General features: G+C 34.0%; 1 protein-coding gene across 1 annotated transcript; it reads right to left on the reverse strand.

Annotated features, from left to right (window-relative positions):
- Positions 1-1108: 1108 nt before the first annotated feature.
- Positions 1109-20506, reverse strand: LOC112055625 (WW domain-containing adapter protein with coiled-coil homolog; the record flags this gene model as incomplete). Its single annotated transcript, XM_052890769.1, is given in 6 exon segments — positions 1109-10597; positions 10955-11082; positions 12624-12766; positions 17770-18049; positions 18596-18741; positions 20345-20506. Coding segments are annotated over 6 exon segments (935 nt in total), but the record flags the coding sequence as incomplete, so codon positions are not given.
- Positions 20507-22140: the final 1634 nt, after the last annotated feature.

Raw genomic sequence — 22140 nt, forward strand, 5'->3', positions numbered from 1 at the left:
GAACGAACATTTAGCTAGTAGTAGGTACACACAAACGCCATTAGTCCGTCATCTTACCACTACATCCAAAACCTAACGGATTTATTAGTATAGATTGTCTATACCATTCTGTGCTCTTCTATAGTTTAATCCCAATTAAACTTAGTTTACTTAACTCATGTTACTACTTACTTTACTACTTACTTACTGTACTAGTCAATATTTATTTTTAAATAAAAATGTGTGATTTATCGAATATAGTTTTCATTTGAATACACAGTCGCCCCATTATTTATTTTAAGGTTAGCTATCTTTATACATGCTAAAAAATTATTACAAATATGCGTAGGGATCGAACCCTAGACTTCATAACGACCCTCCACTAGATTGACTGACGACATCAAGCGGGTTGCAGAGAGCTGCTGGATGCTGGCGGCTCGAGAATGTTTTGTTTCAAGTCCATGCAAAAGGCCTATGTCCAGCAGTGGACGTCCATCGCCTGTTAATGATGATGATGATGATGTTAATTGAGGAGTTATTGAGAATATTTCGAAAATATTTATAAAAATAACAACTACAGTCTGGCTAGTTTGTAGATAACACTACCATGATATGCGGGCGACAGGGGAAAGACTGCGCGTGTGTGAAATCTTGCGTGCGGGGAAGTGCATCAGTCGTGGGTTTTTCATTCATCGCAACACACCCCCGGCCCGCGCGGATCATCGGGAGTGTTACGAAGTTGCCAAGCTATAATACTGTTATTATCAATAACCTCAATAAAAGGATGCACAATCATTTAGAATATTTTACTTATAAACTGGCCAATTTTTCTTTGACAGTTTTAGAATTATTTTGATAAAAAAATATATACTTAAAGGCCTTTAAATATAGTTCAATATTCAATAAAATCAAACCTTAAGGAATAAGTTTAAGGTTCAATTTGCAAATGCGACTACTTGAATTGAGTGCCAAGAAGTAGTGTTTGGCATTCATTGAGTGGGGAGGTTTACGAGTCGCTGATTGTGCATCCACTTTTTAATAGGAGATCGATGGTCAGATTTAATAGCAGTCACAGATGTTATAGTATCTTACATTAAAGGGTTTGAGGCTGGAAATGAGACAAGTGATACTTATTTTAAACTGTTTTATTTAAACTGATTAAATTCTTTGTATTTGGAACAATATCAGAAAACAATCGTCACGATGTAACATTATGAAAAAGGAAAGTGATAGTGCGAGCGGGGAGCGCACCGCAGCTACTGCGTAACTCACCGACACTCGAAGCCACGAGATGGCGCTACACCGCTCGCGACTCATACAGCATAGCAAAAAAGTGTAGAAACAAGATTAACTTTTTTTCCCTCTTACAACACTATTCAACTTATCAGTTGTTAGAGTCTATGCTGTCAAAAGTGATTATTCTGTCGGCTTTGAAAGTTTTTTTATTGAGGTTACGTTTCTCGTATTCGTGTTGCCATATTGGCGCCTCTATAAATTTCTACTCTTCTTTGCCAGGTTGTACACACCACTCAATGTGTCGACTCTCACAGTCCACAATCAACATATAAATGTAGATCTACAAACAGCGTGCACATTCACAGGCACCGCTCCGCACAGACCTATTTACAGTATAATTGTTTACTATCTTTATGTGAACGAATATCACAGTACTTCCGTTTTATCTGATATAATACATGGATTGTCGATTCAGCAACTACAATTGAATAAGAATATATATTTTCTTTTTATTGCAAACCCTATATTTAAAAAAATAAAATGACCTAGACCAGAGTTGTCTACCTACTAATTAATATTATTGGTACAGTTAGTGACGCCCCGAGACATGGCGGTAATTACTCATGCTTTTTTGTCAGGTACTGCAACAATAGGCGTTAACAATTAATCGATCACCTTTTAATATTTTTATTAGATATATCTATATTTCCACAATGATCGATACTTTTCACGTAATTTATTAATTTACTGTTATTGCTTGTTTACGATTCAGGTATATCGAAATTATTTTTACCTAGCACCTACGAATACATCTATTATACATCTATAATTAAATAAATGAACGCAAGATGACATTTTCAGTATATTTTTAAACTAATTTTAGTACACTTAGTACAGTTGAAACTACTCAGACAAATGAATATAGTAAAATGAAATTAAAATGATGAAAAAAAAATAATGATTTTTTTAATTATTAATAGATGAACCTGCTTCTAACAATCTTTGTACATCAATTGCGTCCACAACCACAGGGCAACATTTGGCAGGGCGTACAAAAGACACGGACGAATTGTCACCCTGTGTTTATAGACCTGAGGCGTAGGAATAAAGCCTCTTGTGCCCATGATAGGGTAGTTGACGCATATCAAATTTAATATAAACAATATTAATTTATGTATAGTACATGGAATAAGGGCCCGAAATACTAAATTAAATATCACGTATTTTTTAAAATTTTCTAAACGTCAAAAACGCTGTCAACCATTTTGTGACGTCACTAACACTCTTTATGTACTAAACGCGAACTAAATATTTTTGTCAAACGCTCCGTTTGTAAAGGATTTATTGCAGTGACGTCATGAAACAGTTGGAATTTACTGGCCGACAGGCGTTTTGGCTCGTATTGTTAAAAACATATTTAAAAACTAAAATTTTCATGTGATCACGTCTCAAAAAAATATGAAAAAAAAATTGTCTAGTAGACGGATAATGAACTATTTAAGACCATTTAAAAAAAAAGTGTCAACCAGCCTATTACAATGGCAACCACGCCCTTCAGAGCCTCACAACAATGCTGCTTGCCGATAGAAGTAAGGACCACAACTGAAGTAGATTCCCGGGATGAGGTGTCAGGTAAAAACTAATTAAGATACCAATAGGGTCACTTTAACAACATAATTAGATGACACACAACATTTGAACAATTAAGACAGTTAAACTATGTACATTGTACAAGCATGCACAGTGGCGTAGCTAGGTAACCAAGGGCCCTGCAAATAAAACAATGGGCCCCACAACCATCTGAACAGGTTAGGTAAATCAAGTTAAAATATGCATCAGTTTTATGTTTGCGAAATTTTCCAAGTTCACTTCGATCCCGTTTTTCTGGTAAAGATTAAAGGGCCCTCTGAGCTTGAGGGCCCCCTGAGCTTGAGGGGCCCCCTGAGCTTGAGAGCCCCAGGCCCCCTGGATAGCTACGCCATTGAGCATGTATCATATAAAATGTGAATGTCGTTGCATAATATTTACTAAACATTTATAACACTGGCCGCAATAACAATGATACATTGTTTACATTGTGTTCTCATAACATTGAATAGCCGTAACACACCACGCTACGCACATTCACACATTCACAATATTAATTATTCGATACTATTGAAATATTTTTTGTATACAATAAAAGTATAACAAAATAATTAATATAAGAATTGATTAAAACAGACCGAATGGTTTAAAAATATGCATCGCAGTTTCGGCAAAAACCTAATTTTTCCATTGGCATTATAATATTACTATATACTTTTTATGCAGATCTACTTTTAAATTGTCTATTAACATTTTGATGATCATATTATGTACATTGTACATGTTTATATCTCAACAAATCCACACTGTAAAGCTTGGCAATTTCGTTCGTAACACTCCCGATGTTAACCCACGACTGATGCACTTTACTTCCCCGCACGCACAATTTCACACCCGCGCAGACTTTCAAACCCCCCCCCCCCCCCCCCCGCATATCATGGGAGTGTCAACGCACTTGCCAGATTATGGAAGTGACTGAAAGTGACTTAATGCTCGGAGTAATTACATAGGGACCTGTCTCGCTAGAAGTTACACTATCAAAGTCCCGTTTATAAAAACTGTCTCAATGTTTCATAGTTGTAATTGTTGTCGTTGCGTAAAAATGCCTTTTTGTGTATTTTGATGGTGTAAAAACCGTTAACAACTTCTAGTTTTCATTTCTTAGTACATATTTCTAACTGTTTTAAATTTGCAAATCTTTTGATTGAATTGGATTCTTTAGCCGGAACAAAATAAACGATGTCTTTGACAAAGTTGTATTAGTGTGTGTAAAAATTACACAGGTGTAATTTTGTATTGCGAAATTTATAGCCGTGTGTAGTGTAAGGATGCAAAAGATATAATTGGTCTTAACTATATACTATGTGTGCGAGTACGTGACGTCAGAAATACTACTAATAGAATGGTTGCATTTTTCAAAAGAAAGAGCGAGATATACTTTATTTTTTGTAAAAAAAAAAGTTGGCAACCCTAAAGCGAGGGAACGACACATGACGTCATCTTTTTTCGAGTTTGCATCTGGCTTCATCGAATTATAAGACGTTGTCACGTCAATAACGACAAACGTGTCGTTTTGAGCGTGAATTTGGTAGCGATACCAGTCCTTTTTAATAATAATAATTAGTCTGAGACTCAAAGTGACATTTTGCTGTTAGACATAGACAATATACTAGTACATGGCATAAATGTGTTGAGATTTGGTAAAATAATTTAGATATATAAGTGTTGGACAAATAGCGAATTTAGATAGATTTTGGTTAAATAATTTGGATATACTCGTATAATGTCGAAGGATTAGACAATTACAGCGCCATCTTTCATTAGATACGAGTAACTAATAAGACAGCGATATCTCTAGTCGGCATGACCGAGTCATTCGATTGGTCGGCTTGTGTTGTCACGAGCCAAGATAGTACGAAGTGTTCTGTGAGTTAGGTGGGGAGTACTGGAGGGCCGAGTGCTGGCACTATAGGCACTATAGACCGCTCGCTTAACCCTTCATGAATCATTTTGGGATTGACGGGGAAAGTAACTTGAGAGATAAGGGAAGTATTGACGCGTCCTAAAGAAACGTTAACCCTACATCCACCGGTTACAAGTCCGGGACTTCGCTCAAGGTTATTCTTTACCGCTCAAGAGTTTATTGGTAACATTTCTGATGTCAACCCGTTCGTCCGACACATAGTATGCTGTAACATCAAAATGGAAATCTATAAAAATTTAGGGAGCATTAAAAAAGTAATTGATCTGATGTATGCCTAGTGTTACACGACTAACAGATAGTCAGCGCGCGTTAAACTATTGATCCACACGACTTAGGACAATATAAAACAAAAAATATATACTTATTAAAAGTGCCGCGTCTTTTGTGAAGAACTAATAGTAATAAGTAAAAATCAGAATCTAAAACTGTGTTTCCTATCATTGAAGGCGCATCATAAACTTAACGAATGCTTTCATTAAAATCATCTAACAAATCTACTTAAAATTAAATTATTATTATTATACAGTTTCGTTATTTCGTAAATCAAATAGCGTGAGGCTGTGGGGAATTTTGATGTGTACTTATTTTACTAAAAGCGAAAGTTTCCAATCGGTTCCACTCGCTTTTATACATCGCATTACAGATTAAACTTTTTGACGCATTGATTTAGAAAAACGATATATTTTTTTATAACCAACAAAAAAAGTAGCAGTTCTCTTTATAAACACCGTAGCCTTACACAATCACTATCCCACTTGGTAAACAGGATATCTATTCATACACCCATATACATGAGCTTAATTGAATTATAGAGAACACATAATAATCTAACTATAATAATTACATTATTCATGCCAATAACTCGGTATACAATATGTTATAAATCGCGTCACATATTTATGTATAGGCAGATCTTAAATGCCCACATTCTAAGAGTCCAAAAAGAGTTCAAATGGAAATATATTTTAAACCAAAACATGTGAGTAACCAAAATAATATTCAATAATATACTTGGTATACGTAAATTATTTATACCTGTCATTTTTACACAACAAAGTGTACGAATTACTGTACTTGTGTAGTATCTACGAAGAGAAAGATGTGACGTCACACAGAAAAGTAATCATAAATATTCATCTCATACATTGATAGCATCATGCCAACATACAGACATTTGCTGAATGTTTTTTTTTTAATGACAGATTGCAAAGAAAAAACACTAAAAAAAACATTTATAGCACATGCATAATGTTTACATGTGCTAAGCTTACTTTAGTACACCAGCTAATACACTCTTTGGAATTTGATTTTATGGTATTTTTTTCAGCCAGTGTATAAACGATGATTTTAAAATACTATACAGGGTGCTCGGGAGTGTTTCCCATAACTCTGGGGTTATATTCTTTACCGAAAAATAATTAAAAATGTTCAAGGAATATGTTTCCAAAATTAATATTTTTCGGATAAGTAATATCTCTTTCGTAAATAGATCTTAAAATATGCCCCCTATACGAGTCCTTATAATTATGACGTGTTCAAGTTTTACGTATTTTAAAATGCAAGGCTAGATAAAGGCGTGTCACATGGATAGTCGGGATTATTTGAATTACTTTGTATGAAAACATAAAAAGTTTTTATTTTTTAGTTGAATATATATAAGTATAAGTGGACTCGTCAACACGTTGAAATTGTGGGAAATACTCCCGAGCAGCCTGTATATAATGCTTTAACTACTCCAACTGTCATGAAATCTGATATGTACAAAAATACAAATAGTATTACAAAATAGTATTTATTTCCTTCTAAAACAAGACGGACCACTAATTAATTAAAAATCCGCCAAAATGATCAATACTAAACTTTAAAGACAATCAAACTGTTACGTTACCAATATGGTTTATAACATCCATTTTGGCACTTCAGGCTTCAAATCCGATGTTATAAAGGCTATTTGGAATGTGGCTACAGTGATAACATAATAGGCCTTAATTGTTCAGAACACTGACGGTTCTTAAAAATAAAGGAGTTTTAGCACTTATATAAGCTTTAATAAATGGGTTAGATATAAATTAAAGTTTTGGTACAAATCCCTGTATAATACTTTCACATTTGTATATTTTTGGGCTCTTAGAATATCCAGTTGCGTGAATTGGTAGCGTAGCGAACCGTATTATTACTTAAACACATATAACTACAATAACATTGAGGATCCTGTGTTATTAAATTGGGTACTTGACTAACGGTTATTTTTAATATAAAATACAAATAAAAAGTGATCCAGTAAAAATTTAAATCTTAAAAATCACTTACAACTCTTGAATCATAATTATTAATTTACTATTTAGAAGAGACGCTAGACTTACAAGTATCTCTTCTAGTTTTTTTTTTTTTAGTTTAGTTCTATATATACAACCATTTAACATTAAATCTTATTTGTATTTGGTAGAAATCAAATACTCGCCCAAGAAAAAAATACATCAAAACTTCAAAATTTCTTCCACTTTTTGTTTAAATTGGTGGGCTATAATCTCGGGTTAAAGTTGTCTGCTAATCATTCGAGAACTAATGTTCCACTACTTATATAAACATATATAAATTGGTGATTTAATTAATAATAGGAATATTTTTGCTATGCGAAAGATTAGGAGAATAATTAACAACACCGTTTATCCCGCCTATCTCTTACATTAAAACATGTGCAATAAATAGCCAGAGCATAGAAGCATTTATACAATAACAAGCTTTTGCCCGCAGCTTAGCTCGCTTTACGCTTCATAAAATATATTCAATCTTAGTAAAGTTTCTCAAGTGAACAAACTCTATACTCGTATGATGGCCTGGTTGCAATCGCTCTAATTGCACCCTTACTATTGGTTGATTCTATTACGCAATAGGCTAGTTGACTCGTATCAAATTTAATATAAAAGATATTAATTTCGTGTAGTATATGGAATAAGGGCCCGAAATATATAAATATCAATTAATAAAAGTTAAGGATTTATTTTAAAACTTAATTTAAATATAATGTATTTATTAAAATTTTCCAAACGTCTGTCGTCCATTTTGTGACGTCACTAACACCCTTGATATACTAAACGTCGAACTAATTGTTGACTAATATTTTTTGCAAACGCTTTTGTATGGGATTTATTGCAGTGACGTCATGAAACAGTTGAAATATAGTCTGTCATGGCCGACAGGCGTTTAGGCTTGTAATGTCAAAAACATATTTAAAAACTAGTAAAAAACGAATAATTCTTAATTTATGTAATTCGTGGATAATGTTGTTGTTTACATATTTATTAACCTCTTTTAAAAATAAAAAATAAATAATATTAAATAAAAACTAAAATTTTCATGTAATCACGTCTTGAAAAAATATAAAAATATTTTTTTTAAAAACGATAGTGATTTATTGTAGAACGATAAAGAACTATTTAAGGCCCTTTGAAAAAAGTGTCAACTAGCCTATTGTTTAAACTATTTACATATTCAACAAGAATAACTACAACTCAGCTACAATAGTATGCATATGAAAATACACATTGAATTCCCAAATGAAAAAAAATTATGTGATTTGCTGTACACAATTTATTTTGACTAGTTTTGTTTGTTGTTGTTTAAAATGTACTGCCAAAATTTCTCAACTGTGATACATATATTTTGGATGTATTTGTATGTATAAACCACACACAAAAAGAACAAAGGTGTCTAAGACAGTTTTCTGTAATTTCTTTTGTTGAGTATTCGCCACACAATCCTATTTAATTTGAAACAATTTATAAAACGTATTTACTTACACAAGCTTGATTCTTGATCACAAATGGATTAATAAATGTTAATTTTGTACTGATTGTGACATAAAATTATTTTATAACTTTGCGAAAAAGATTCCCAAAAAGGGCTTCGACGGTACTAACACAAAAAAAATCTGTGCTTTTATTTTTATAGTATGATTTTTATAGTATGATTGGCATAGCCTAAATTAGGACGAACATGTATTCAAAAAGATGGATGCTTGGAGTAGTTTACTTGGAAAATTTCCAAAGATTATTGTTAGTAGATATCCTAGCAATTCATTTTACATAATATATATTTACTAGGGACTACCTGTCTTCGCGTATAGAACAACGAATAAGTTCTGATTTTTTTTGTCATACTTGTAAGCAGAATCAGCATTCCGATCCGATTTTAATCTTCTCATCAGAAAAATCGAAACACTAGCTAGCGTTTTTACGATTTAGAAACAATGGATTTATCACTAAAATATATTTGCTTTTAATATGTACGTACTCCAACTACGTTTGATAATATTTTTGAAAAAAAAAACAATCTAGCATCAAATTAGTTCGTAAATACTATCTAATATATTTGTTTCTGTTACCGTCAACTTCACATGATTGTTAAGCGAAAATTTAAAATTAAAAGTTAGAATTTAATTTGTTTATCCTATAACTGTAAAGACTCAATATTTTGAGACAAATGTGTGTTGAAGTACATTTTACCTTTGAAAACAGAATATTAGCTGCTTATCTTGTTTTTTTTTATATAAAACATATGGATACTTCACCGCAAAAGCCGCCGATTAGTGGTAGCCCATTAGTAGAAGGTGGTGGTAATACGGGCCCATTATTAGTAAGTAAATTGACACACAACTTACTTATTTTATGCACAAAGTTAAACACACGAGAATGTTATCTCATGTAAAATTAAAATGTAATAAATGATAATTATAATAAAATAATAATTAAAATAAAATTAGTAATGAAAATTTTAATCATGCTTAAACGACAATACAGCAATTATCTGTACATACACTTAGTTAACAGGCACTTTTGATTTATCAAGTTTGACTATTTTTTGTAAAAACTCCGGTTCGGAAAGCTGAGAAGAGCTGGCAATAAACTCAAAAGTTGGTTATTTATCATCATTGTTTACAAGTTTATTATCATTACATAATAGTAGATTTTTAAAAAATTGCATAACTAACTGTACTATAATATTAAAGATATAATATTATAACACACTTTCTTGTGTTATTTAGTCCCCTTCATATTCTGTCCAAAAACATATTCCAATGTGTGTTATACATACGCAACATAGCTGATCATATATATTCTATCGCGGGATAGCAAACATTGCATAATTTAAAGTTCAAAAAACTTAAATTAAATTTTACATCTAGTTAAAAAATGACCTAAAATTGACAACATATAAAAAAATATTTAGTACACTTAAAATAAGTAAAATTAGCGTCAAATACCCAATCAAAGTGAAAATGAGAAGATTAGCTCGCACGTGCACAGTTCACTATACAAATAACGCTTGCAGTACTTATACCTACCTTCATAGACGATATCCCACATTGGGATAAAATTGGATGAAAAACTATTTCATGCCGTATTTTTTTTTATACAATATTCATAACAAACGCAAGGCGAATTAAAAATAAATCTGACATCGCCTAGCTAGAAAGGAATCGTACCTACTCTCGAATTGACCAAACCCGGCGCTCGATCACGACAACGCTCGATTACGACAACGCTCGATTACGACAACGCTCGATTACGACAACGCTCGATTACTAATCAACAATCACACAACACAGCAATAGTCATTCACCTAAATTACATACAAAGAGAACGGAATGAACAACGTTCGTGTTAGGGGGTCGCGACGGTCGCGCGGGGCGCGGCGGTGGGGGGCGGCTGCGGGCGCGCCCCCCACCGCGGACCCTAGTCCTCCGACATGAACGAGTTCTGCGACTTGAGCTCCTCCAGCCGCGTTATCTGCTGCCGCAGGTACATCAACCTGGAAATGGACACGTTCATTTTCAATATTTGAAGCCTCAATAGCTCAACGGTAAGAGGTTGGACTCATCACCGAGGGGTGGTGGTTCAATCCTCACCCCGTTGGTCTGTTGTCGTACCCACTCCTTGCACAGTCTTTCCCGACTAGTTGGAGGGGAATGGGAATATTCTTTAAAAAATATATATCCTACTTATATTATAAAAGCCAAAATTTGTGTGTACATGTGAAAGTGTGTAAGTATGTTTGTTCCTCATTTTAACTTCATCACTTGTACATTAACTTCAAGCCAAAGTCCGACTCGCACTTGGCTGGTTTTATTTTCTATTGTAGGGAATCGTCACAACAATGGAGACTTACTTTTGCTCTTGAAGTGTGGCCTGTATCTCCGTGTGACGCACGATCGAGCGCGAGCACTTCAGCTCGGCAGACACCCGGGTGCAATGCAAGCAACCCAGCTGATAAGCCTCCTCTGTGAACTTGTTAGCCTGCAGGTGATTATAAACAAATATTAGCCCCAAAGTATCATAATTATCAGCATTTTAACAGTTCACTACAGGACCAGCCCCTGTAGCCGAATGGCAAGATGATTCTCTTTCTACAATCGCAAACGCTTCGAAAACTGTAGAAAAATGTATGGGAATGGCATCGATCGATCTTGATCACGTGACCTATCGATAGCAAATGTCATTCCCATACATTTTTCTAGTTTTCGAAGCGTTTGCGATCGTAGAAAGATAATCGACGTGCCACTTTGCTACAGGGGCAGGTCCTGAAGCCAGGTGGCACGTCGATTCTCTTTCTACAAACGCTAACGCTTCGAAAACTAACAAAATGTATGGGTATGACAGATCCGATCGACAACTTGATCACGTGACCCGTCGATAATGAATGTCATTCCCACACCATTTTTTATTTTCGAAGCGTTTGCGATTGTAGGAAGAGAACCGACGTGTCACGAGGCTCAGGCCTCGCTCCTTATCGGAGAGGGTATATGACAATAACTGGGACCGGTTTAATATGCTTTCACAGGCACAGGGGTGTAACACCACCCTCTTCCCAACTCCGGGCTGAGAAATTTAACTGAATACCTTGGAAGAGAGAAAACCTCAGTCTCTCATAAGCCCAACCCAGAATTCGAACCCAGGGCCTCGTCATTCCAAAGCACAGGACCAACAAGGCAGTTACTGGACCAACGAAAGGCAATTATCGTCATGATTATTAACCCATATTCGGATCACTGCTGAGCTCGAGTCTGATTTCAGAATGAGAGGGGTTAGGCCAATAGTCCACCACGCTGGCCCAATGTGAATTGGCAGACTTCACACACCCAGAGAATTGAGAAAATTCTCTGGTATCTGGTAGGAAACCTTTCCTCATGATGTATCCTTCACCGTTTGAGAAACGTGATATTTAATTTCTTAAAATACACTCAACTGAAAAGTTGAAAGTGCATGCCCCGGACCGGATTCGAACCCACACCCTCTGGAATCAAAGGCAGAGGTCATATCCACTGGGCTATCACGGCCCTTTATAATCAGTAAGTGTGTATAAAAATTATTTTTAATTTTATTCTTTACAATCTACAATCTCATCTAATGGTAAGTGATGATGCAGTCTAAGATGGAAGCGGGCTAACTTGTTAGGAGGAGTAGAAAATCCACACCACTTTCGGTTTCCTCACGACATCGTATCGGAATGCTAAATCGCTTGGCTGTACGTCTTTGCCAGTAGGGTGGTAACTAGTCACAGCCGAACCAGCCAGCCAGGACTGGACCAAACGATCCTAAGCCTCAATAGCTCAACGGTAAGAGCGGTGGACTCATCACGAAGGGGTGGTGGTTCGATCCCCGCCCTGTTGGTCCCGACTAGTTAGAGGGCAATGGGAATAGTGGTCATATTATAAAAAGATACGGCAAATATTCTTTAAAAAAAAGTAATTAAGAAAATCTCAACCGTCCCAGCCGGGGATCGAACCCAGGACCTCAGTTTTGTAAATCCACCACAAATTGTAATATGAAATAGAGACCTGCTTCTCGAGAATGTCCGCCGGCCAACCGTGAGCGTGCGGTGTGAGGTCGGCGCGCACGTAGTTTATCAGCGACGGCGTCAGCATGGGCGCTCCGTGGTGCAGAGATCCCACCACTGACGAATAGCTCCCCAAGCATTCCACTGCGAAGACATCACACAACATGAACAACTAATCTCAAGCCAGCATGAATACTCAATAACTCCACGGTTAGTGGTCGGAATCATCACCGAGGAGTAATGATTCACGTCGTACCCACTCTTAATACTGGGAATATTGGTCATATATAAAAGATATGACAAATATTCTTTTTTTTAAATAATATAAAAAAAAACTATTTTTACCACACGAGGAGGAGGATTGTTTTTCAATCGTACATATAAAAATATTACAGACTGACCAGCTGACCTATTCACTGTTTTGATCTTTATTATCACTTTCAATATTTCACTTTTCTTGTATATTAATTTGTGATTAACGGTAACGATTTAGATTTAGTTTAACGATTTAGTTTCAATGTCAGTAATTTTTTTTTGAATTGTAATCTTATTTTTTGTTAACCCAAATAAAGAAATAAAAAAAACCTATTAAAATAAACTTCAAATCAATTGACTAAATGTCAATACCTACTGTCTGATATCCACCAGTAATCACCGATTGACATTTTTAAATAGAATTCAATTCGTATAATATGTCAACTAGCATACGTCAAAGATAGTGAATTAGCCTGCAGCAGGCCGTTGCGCGCCACGGCATAATTATCGCGTGAATAGAAAATGACATAGTCGATAAAACCGGAAATTTCCGGAATTAGCCTAGTTTTGCATTATTGATCGAGAATATATTACTTTGACTTCACTAGATAATATGTCGTTGCGCGGATTTTATAGGTCTCAGAAATATAAATAGACCAAGATTGAGGACTATTTACTTCATTGTCTACTATTGTGTAGACAATGAAGTAAATAGACAGAAAGCATTCATTTTACAGAAAAAAGAAAATAACTTATGTGCATGGACTCTGTAAAGAAACTATATAATAGTTAGGATGGATACATACAAATCTAAATAAATGCATTTATGTACATGTACATAAATATACATGCATGTCGCGTCTGTATGTCTGTTCCCCAATTCAATAATTACTGAAAGGATTTTGGTGTGATTTTAACAGTTAGTTTGTGATTTTAACAGTTAGTTTGTGATTTTAACAGTTAGTTATGTAAATTGAATTATTAGAAAGGTTTAGAGGAGGTTTGGGTTGGGTTAGTGAGTACAATAAACAACTGAAAACAAAAGGAAATCTTTATATATTTATGTATATATATCTTTATGATCATTTAGAGTATAAAATATATGTCACAAAATGTAACAGTACAAATAACAATAATTTAAACTATTTCTGCAAAGCTTAACAAAAAGAAAGGATTAAGATTACTGCAATACAATTACACCTATAAGAACTGCTAAGTTGTAGTTTAAATTTCGCTGTGCATTATAATATTATTCCTAATAAAATTTATGTGATATTGACATCATATCTGCGATAATGACATCCTTATGTTGTATATCTAGCAGAAACTAACAACTTCGGGATGTTCTAACTTATGTGACCATCATCAGTAGTAAATTTGTAAATTTCCCCCAAAAACAAATTTTATTAATTTATTATAAACTCTTGATTCCTCACATATACAGGGTGATGAGAAGTATTTTCCATAACTCTGGGGTTATATTCTTTAACGAAAATTAATTTAATATTTTCGGAGTAAATAATATTTCTTTTGTAAATAGATCTTAAAGTGTGTGCCTTATATGCATCCTTATAGCCAAACTTTAAAATTTAAAAATGCAGGAATAAATAAAGGCGTGTGTTACATGGATAGTAGGTATTTGAATTACTTTGTATGAAAACATAAAAAAAAAATATTTTTTAGTTAAAAAATATTAGTTATGCAGTTCGACTCCTAAAAGAGGACTCGTCAACACGTTGGAGTTATGGGAAATACTCCCCAGTGGGAAATACTCCCTGCAACCTGTATAATTTACGAGTAGTATTTAACCCTTTTTTCACCAATTTCAATATTCTAATGTATTCCATTACAAACTTGTGCCGTATGATAATGTAAAACGCCCGGGTTTTCGTTTTAATAAAGAACGCACGATTTATCAAGATGATTCGTCGAAAAACTAACGGTACTTTTTTAAATCTTAGCAATGAGTTTTTATGACAGAAAAATGCTCAGCATTTTATGAATAAAATTAACTTTGGAAATAAAATATAACAAATAAATATTTAATTTTTTTATTTGAAATTTAGTCAAAATTGCAAGCATTTCTCTGTAAAAACAAAAATTATAATTTACTTTATTATTAATGGTTATTAATGGTTTATTATTAATGGGTATTAACCTACTGGTTGCCTTTGTGCCTTTGCCTAAAAAAAAGTGCATCGCAAATCTGTGTACACGTTAAAATTATTTCGCGCGCTTTTTCTTTTTCGCAGTATTGTTTTATTTGAAATTGTCAATTATTGATCAATTTACGAATTCGCCACTGCCAGAGGTTTCAAAGTCAGCGAAAAATCGACTGATATATATATAATATATGGAAATATATTATATCCTGTTTCATGGAACTTTCTCAAAAATATAAGTGTGGTGCTTATTCAATGCTAAGAAATTCTGTAAAAACAAAACATTGTATTGATCTCAGAATACAGAAAACACCAGAAGCCACGTTCAGCCGTCATTATAAAGCACGCATTGTGTCCAAAAATTGTACCTGTGTAGCATGTCACGCAACACGCCATACACAGGGTGACTAATCAATCGCTTGTTCGTGAAACTACACCAAAAAAGAGTAGTTTCACCTGCTCCATTCCTGTGCGAGATCAGACCTGTAGTTTTCTGTATTCTGAGGTAATAATATCAACAAGTGTTAATAATATACCTACTATTATTTTACGCTCAGCAATAAGAGGACGATGATTTAGGACCTAGAAAATGTTCTCGCTATTTTTTAATAAAACAAATGCTTTTTATTTAGAGGCTAAGGTCTTTTAATATTTATCTGAAAGTATTGTCCACCACTAAAGTGTCTCTCATCTTTCGAGCAGTATTTGAATTTCAGGTTAAAAAACTTATTCATCAACCCACTTTTAAGTATCTTCAAATGGAAGGGGCATTGCTCAGCAAGGTCATATGCCATGGACCGGAATATATACATATTTCATTGGACATTGGGTGAAATTAATTGAAGTGAATTTTAGTAACTATAACATAGGTTATACTTACTTGGGGCTAGATAGTGATTTGTGTAATGTTTTTATATATTTTTTTTTATTATTATGTTACAGATCCAACAATTGGCTATTTGACAGTTGTGACATTAACATTGACATATGTTGGATATCATAGGTATAATAGTACGATTTTGATTTTGCATTGAATTGTAAATACAAATTTTATTTATACAAAATTTAAGATATTTTATATCTGTGCCTTACAAGAACAGACTGCCTAGTGGAAGTTTCTAATGTTTTAATACTGTGACGACCGCGTAAATGTAAACGCGAATTTCTAAGAAATTGAAACAGCGCCATCTACTGGTACTACTGCACAACTGTTTCAATTCCTTAGAAATTCGCGTTTGCGTTTACGTGATTGTCATAGTATGAAAACATTGGAAACGCTTATGAGTTTAACAGAGCCTTATGGGTTAGATTGTCGTAGTTAACTTTGTTTATTTAATAAAATGTGTCGTCAGCGCTCACAAACGTCACGTGACCACCTGTTATTACGTGAATTTCACGTAATTTTTGAATTTTGAGAATTATTAATTTTTGTAAAAGTAAGATAAAATAGAGACCTATTTTATCTTACTTTTATGTCTATTATAAAGTATATTTCCGAAAACAGTCAAGTACCCAGTAAATTAACGCAAAGCAGAAATATTGGCAATGCAATCCTACTATTCAAACAGTTTCTTAAAAAGGGATTTAGTTGAGTTTGGCTAATGAAAGTAGAGATTGAAATCGCCCGCCAAATTTAAACTGGAGTAAATTCCGAAAATTATAGTGCAAATGCATATTGGAATAACTGAGTTTAATACTTATAATATACGAGAAGGTAGCAATGTATTCAAAAAAAAACAATATTAAACAAATTATGAAAAAAGCATGTTTTTTATATTTAACGCGATTTCAGTATCTACTTTCAATAGCCAAACTCTAAATCTTAGTACCCATAAAACACTTACTTACTTTGGGGCTAAGTAATGATTTGTGTATTGTTTAACTTTATTATTATTAATATTAAAAACCAAAAAACACAATTTAATATCAAAGGTATATGAGACATCAAGGGGCAACCTTATGTAGATATTTATGTATAATACCAAAAATATATTGAAATAAATTTTAATAAATAAAATTTTGAGTTTATTATGTATAAAATAAAATTTATGACCTGACCAGGAAAATAAAAAAGCTTGTCATGTCACAGAATTAAATACATATTATTATTATTTAATATTACATATTTAATTTTCAAGCATACTAAGTACTGGTGGCGCCCTCAATCCAGGCTTTTTATTTTCTAGTCAGGCCATAAATAACTGTAAAGTAAGGTCGTAAGCTTATAATAAGGTAGTTGACTCATATCAAATTTAATATAACTAAGATTAATTTCATGTAGTACATGGAATAAGGGTCCGAAATATATCTATATCAATTAATAAAAGTTAAGGATTTCTTTAAAAAACTTAATTTAAATATCACGTGTTTTTTTCAAAATTTTTCCAAACGTCAAAAACGCTGTCGTCCATTTTGTGACGTAACTAACACACATGATTTACTAAACGTCGAACTAATTGTTAACTAATATTTTTGTCAAACGCCCCATTTGTATGGGACTTATTGTAGTGACGTCATGAAACAGTTGAAATATAGACTGTCATGGCCGACAGGCGTTTATGCCAAAAACATATTTAAAAACTAAAGTTTTCATGTAATCACATCTATTTAAGACCATTAAAAAAAAAAGTGTCAACTAGCCTATTAAAGCTTTCCAGGTTGGTTTCCTGTAGCCCTGTGTTGAAACTGGAGCTCAAAAGCCCAAGAGTGATGGGAATGGATCAAACTCACTTTTCCTGGGCAGCGCGCTGTCTAGGTGAATGGGCGGCGCGTGAGGGTCGATGTTCTCAGAGTGCGTTGGCGTAGGCGGGCCCGGGTCGCGGTGCGGAGTCCCCGCGCCGCTCCCCGGCGACGCCCTGTGGTTAGCGGCGCTGGGCCCGGCGCCCATGCTACTGGGACCGGCGCCCATGCCACTGGGCCCCGCGCACATGCCACTCGGCCCCGCCGTCTGCATCGACATCTGTGGCATGCCTACGATACGCGGCAACGCTGCTGCCAATAGTGAGCCGCTCTGCAAACAAAATAATTACCGCATTCATCATTATCAGCTTATTTTAATTTGGCAGGACCAGGTCTCCCTCTTTGTAAGAAAGTATATACCTACTAAGCTACTCAGCAGGTTGACAATGATAATGTTTAATTACATAATGTTAACAACCATTGTTAGATATTAAAAAATCAATATTCTGGTGAGATTGAAGACTTTTAAAAAGTTGACTTGATTGACTTATAAAAAAAAAATAAAAACCCATCACCCATCCGGAACCCGACCCGCACCGCCTCATCACCTAGCCGTCCACTTGTCGTCAACAAGTCGACCACTAATGGACGCCGCGTTGTCAACTCACGGTTCACGCGAGGCAAGCATGTCAACAGCGAGCTATCGTCGAGGGATGGTACGGAGTTGATGTAGTGAGCGCATGCCCATACAAATCCATACAAAATATACTAAACACTCGAGGCGAGGCGGTGCGGGTCGGATCCCGGGAGGGTCTAATGAGCTACGACCTTGAAACTGTAAAGACCAGGTAGTTTTTATATACAAGAATGCACTCACAGGTTTGTTAGAATTGTCTAGCACGACAACTGGGGGAACAGTGTTGGCATCACTACGAGACGTGCCCTCCCGTGCTCCATACGAGTTCTCCGATATTGGTGTGCTCCTGTCCGGGGATATGTCCATATCTTGTAAAGATTGGCCATCTAAAAACAAAGACATATTACAGTCATCATTATCATTCATCATTATCAACCCATATTTGGCTCACTGTTGAGCACGAGTCTCCTTTTAGAATGAGAGGGGTTAAACTAACAGCCCATATGCTAGCCTAATGCGTATTGTTAGACTTCACATACGTAGAGAATAGGCTAGTTGACACTTTTTTTTAAATGGTCTGAAATAGTTCATTATCGTTCTACTAGAAGAAAACTTTTTTCATATTTTTTTGTGATTACATGAAAATTTTAATTTTTAAATATATTTTTGACAATACGAGCCAAAACGCCTGTCGGCCATGACAGTCTACATTTCAACTGTTTCATGACGTCACTATAATAAATTTCATACAAATGGAGTGTTTGGCAAAAATATTAGTTAACAATTAAGTTCGACATTTCGTACATTAAGTGTATTAGTGACGTCACAAAATGGACGACAGCGTTTTTGACGTTTGGGAAATTTGAAAAAATTCGTGTGATATTTAAATTAAGTTTTATAAGAAATCCTTAACTTTTATTAATTGATATCAATACCATACGAAATTAATACTACACGAAATTAATATTGTTTTTATTAAACCTGATATGAGTCAACTACCCTATTAAGAAAATTCTCAGGTATGCAGATTTCCTCACGATGTTTTCCTATCACCGTTTGAGACACATGCTATTTAATTTCTTAAAATGCACATAACTGAAAAGTTGGAGGTGCAAGCCTTGGACTGGATTCGAACCTATGTCCTCCAAATTGAAGGCAGAGGTCATATCCACTAGGATATCACGACTCATCATACATATTGTAGTCTTACACGTGTATTATTTCACCTATTCAGTTTTTTACATAGAATTGTAGACAAGATTTGATCTGTATTCTATTTATATTACAAATAGATGACCTGATAAACTTTGTTCTCAATTTGTATACAGTTACTCTTCAAATGCGATTAGCAATTCTAATTCAAAGAGGGAATACCAATTTTGTTTTTATCGATTTCTCGACGCTTCCTTTGAATATTTTCCTTAACCAGAGATCAGGAAACACAAAAAAAATCAGTATTTTTTTGATATTAGTAAGATTTTGCAAGTTTATTACGAAAATTATGTTGCTCAAAAGACTTTGACAAAATTTAGCACGCTGTTGATTGTATTATTAATTAACTCGTGTTATAATATTACATATACATATGTATATACATACAGTTCACGCTAATAGTTCTAACTACTTATCAGACTTTATTTAACTTTTATAGTCAAATTAAGCTAAGCCTGGAATTGTAAAGCATGCTTTGCTCTACTGAAATCTGGGGACTTCTATGATAAGTTTAAACGTAACAAACATAATCCAGTCAAATAAGACTTTGAAGGAATGTGAAATATTCATTTATTATAGTATTCTGAACATCGGTACCAATTTTTAGCTCTGTTGGAAATATTGTAACTTTACTTCTATTATAAGGATTAATTTGACTGGACTACACAAGTGAAGTGAAAAACATTTACAAGTGAGAAGACACTCTAAATTGTTTTTGGAAAAAAAAAATTGAAATTAAAAAAAAAAAAAACAAAAACACATTGAATTGTAAAATACCTTTCCCGTCATGTTGGGACATTGGGCGCTTTGGTCTTGTTCTGTCATGACCATCTTCCTCTCTCCCACTGTTCCAATACCTATCAGATGTATTGTTTGTCCGTTTATTAGATTTATCTGGTTCTCTCCTGCCTGGCCGTGAACTTGACCTTTTATCACAATCTGTAAACATTTATATTTTTTTTAATACTGTTAAACTTTATACATAACAAGCGGACGCCCGCGATATCGTCCGTAGATTTCAGCTTTTCACAAATCTCGCGGGAACCATAGATGTTATTATACATATAAACCTTTTTCTTCAATCAGTCTATCTATTAAAAAAAACCGCATCAAAATCCATTGCGTAGTTTTGAAGATTTAAGCGTGCATAGGGACAGAGAAAGCGACTTTGTTTTATACTATGCAGTGAAACTGGGGCAAAATTAGCCCAAGTGTAAATTTGATAAAAATAGGATTATTTATGTCGCAGGAATAACAAAAATTCTGCAGGCTTATACTCTTTAAACTCTTTCAGTTTATTTACTCATACTGTTTTAATTTACAGTAAAAAGTAAATTAAGATGAACTATGAACTATGAACAACTTTCCTGCAACTTAAAATACTTGTATATAAGAATAGCAAAATTTACATTTTTGTTCTAATGTAACCTAAACTAACTTACCCTACCCTACCCATACCCTAAGTATCCTATATCTATATCTATATATATCTGTATCCTGGTTTTAAGCTACTTCTCCACCAATTTTCAACCAAATCTGTCGAGCCATTCTTGAGACTTTCTTTTATATATATATATATATATATATAGGTAGATAAATTAAGAAGTTTGTATGTTCTCCTTTAAGGGGCAGATAAAATGTTGTTGAATGCCCTTACAACACAGTAGGAGCGAATAATGTGCTGCATTTCTACAAGACAGGGATAATTAACATTAGATGACCCGCTTTTAATATTTTATTATATTATCTGATCACCTAAATTCATTTAGAATATGAGTTATATTCTAGTAAGAATTATTTTAAATTACTAATTAAACTAACAAGCCATTTTCTTCTAAAAATACTAAAAATATCCACTAGGGGCAGCACCAAGAGGGGTACAAATTTTCTATTGAAATCACCATCTATACCAATGACATTTTGATTTCATTACCATTTGCAATTTATTCTGTAATTCCTCGATTTTTTTATGTACATCATCTTCTATAAATTCAATTTTATTTTTATATGATTTGATACGTTTAACATTGTTGTCAATGGACATTTGTAAACAAATCAACCGTAACCACTAAACTATGGTAACCGACAAGAACAAAACTTTACAGGATTTTTGTGGTATTAGGATAATTTTATTAGAACAATTTTGTTCTTTTTTCAAGGAATTTTATTACATTTAGGCATTTGCAATTCTGCTTATGATAAAAAATTACGATTGTAGAACTTAGCATAAACAACATTAATAAGCTAATTTTATATTGTTTTATTATAAATAGTATTCAGAGTATTTTTGTTAAAAATAAAAAATAATCCATACTGTTATTTTAAACAGAAAAGATTTGATTTTTTCTATTGAATAGCATGGACAAAAGGATATGTAAAATTATTTCACCATTAGAATCCTATGAGTATGTTATCCCTGATGAACATAGGCTATATTTTATCCCTGTATTCCCACGGGAACAGAATAACACGCGAGAAACCGCATGATGTCTGCTAGTAACATTACAATGAGGTAAGATTCTATTTTTTTTTTGCTATCATTTAACTCAAAAAGTTTTTACACTTACGATAAA

Source organism: Bicyclus anynana, chromosome Z (genome assembly GCF_947172395.1).
Source record: "Bicyclus anynana chromosome Z, ilBicAnyn1.1, whole genome shotgun sequence".
In the NCBI taxonomy this organism is placed as follows: domain Eukaryota; kingdom Metazoa; phylum Arthropoda; class Insecta; order Lepidoptera; family Nymphalidae; genus Bicyclus; species Bicyclus anynana.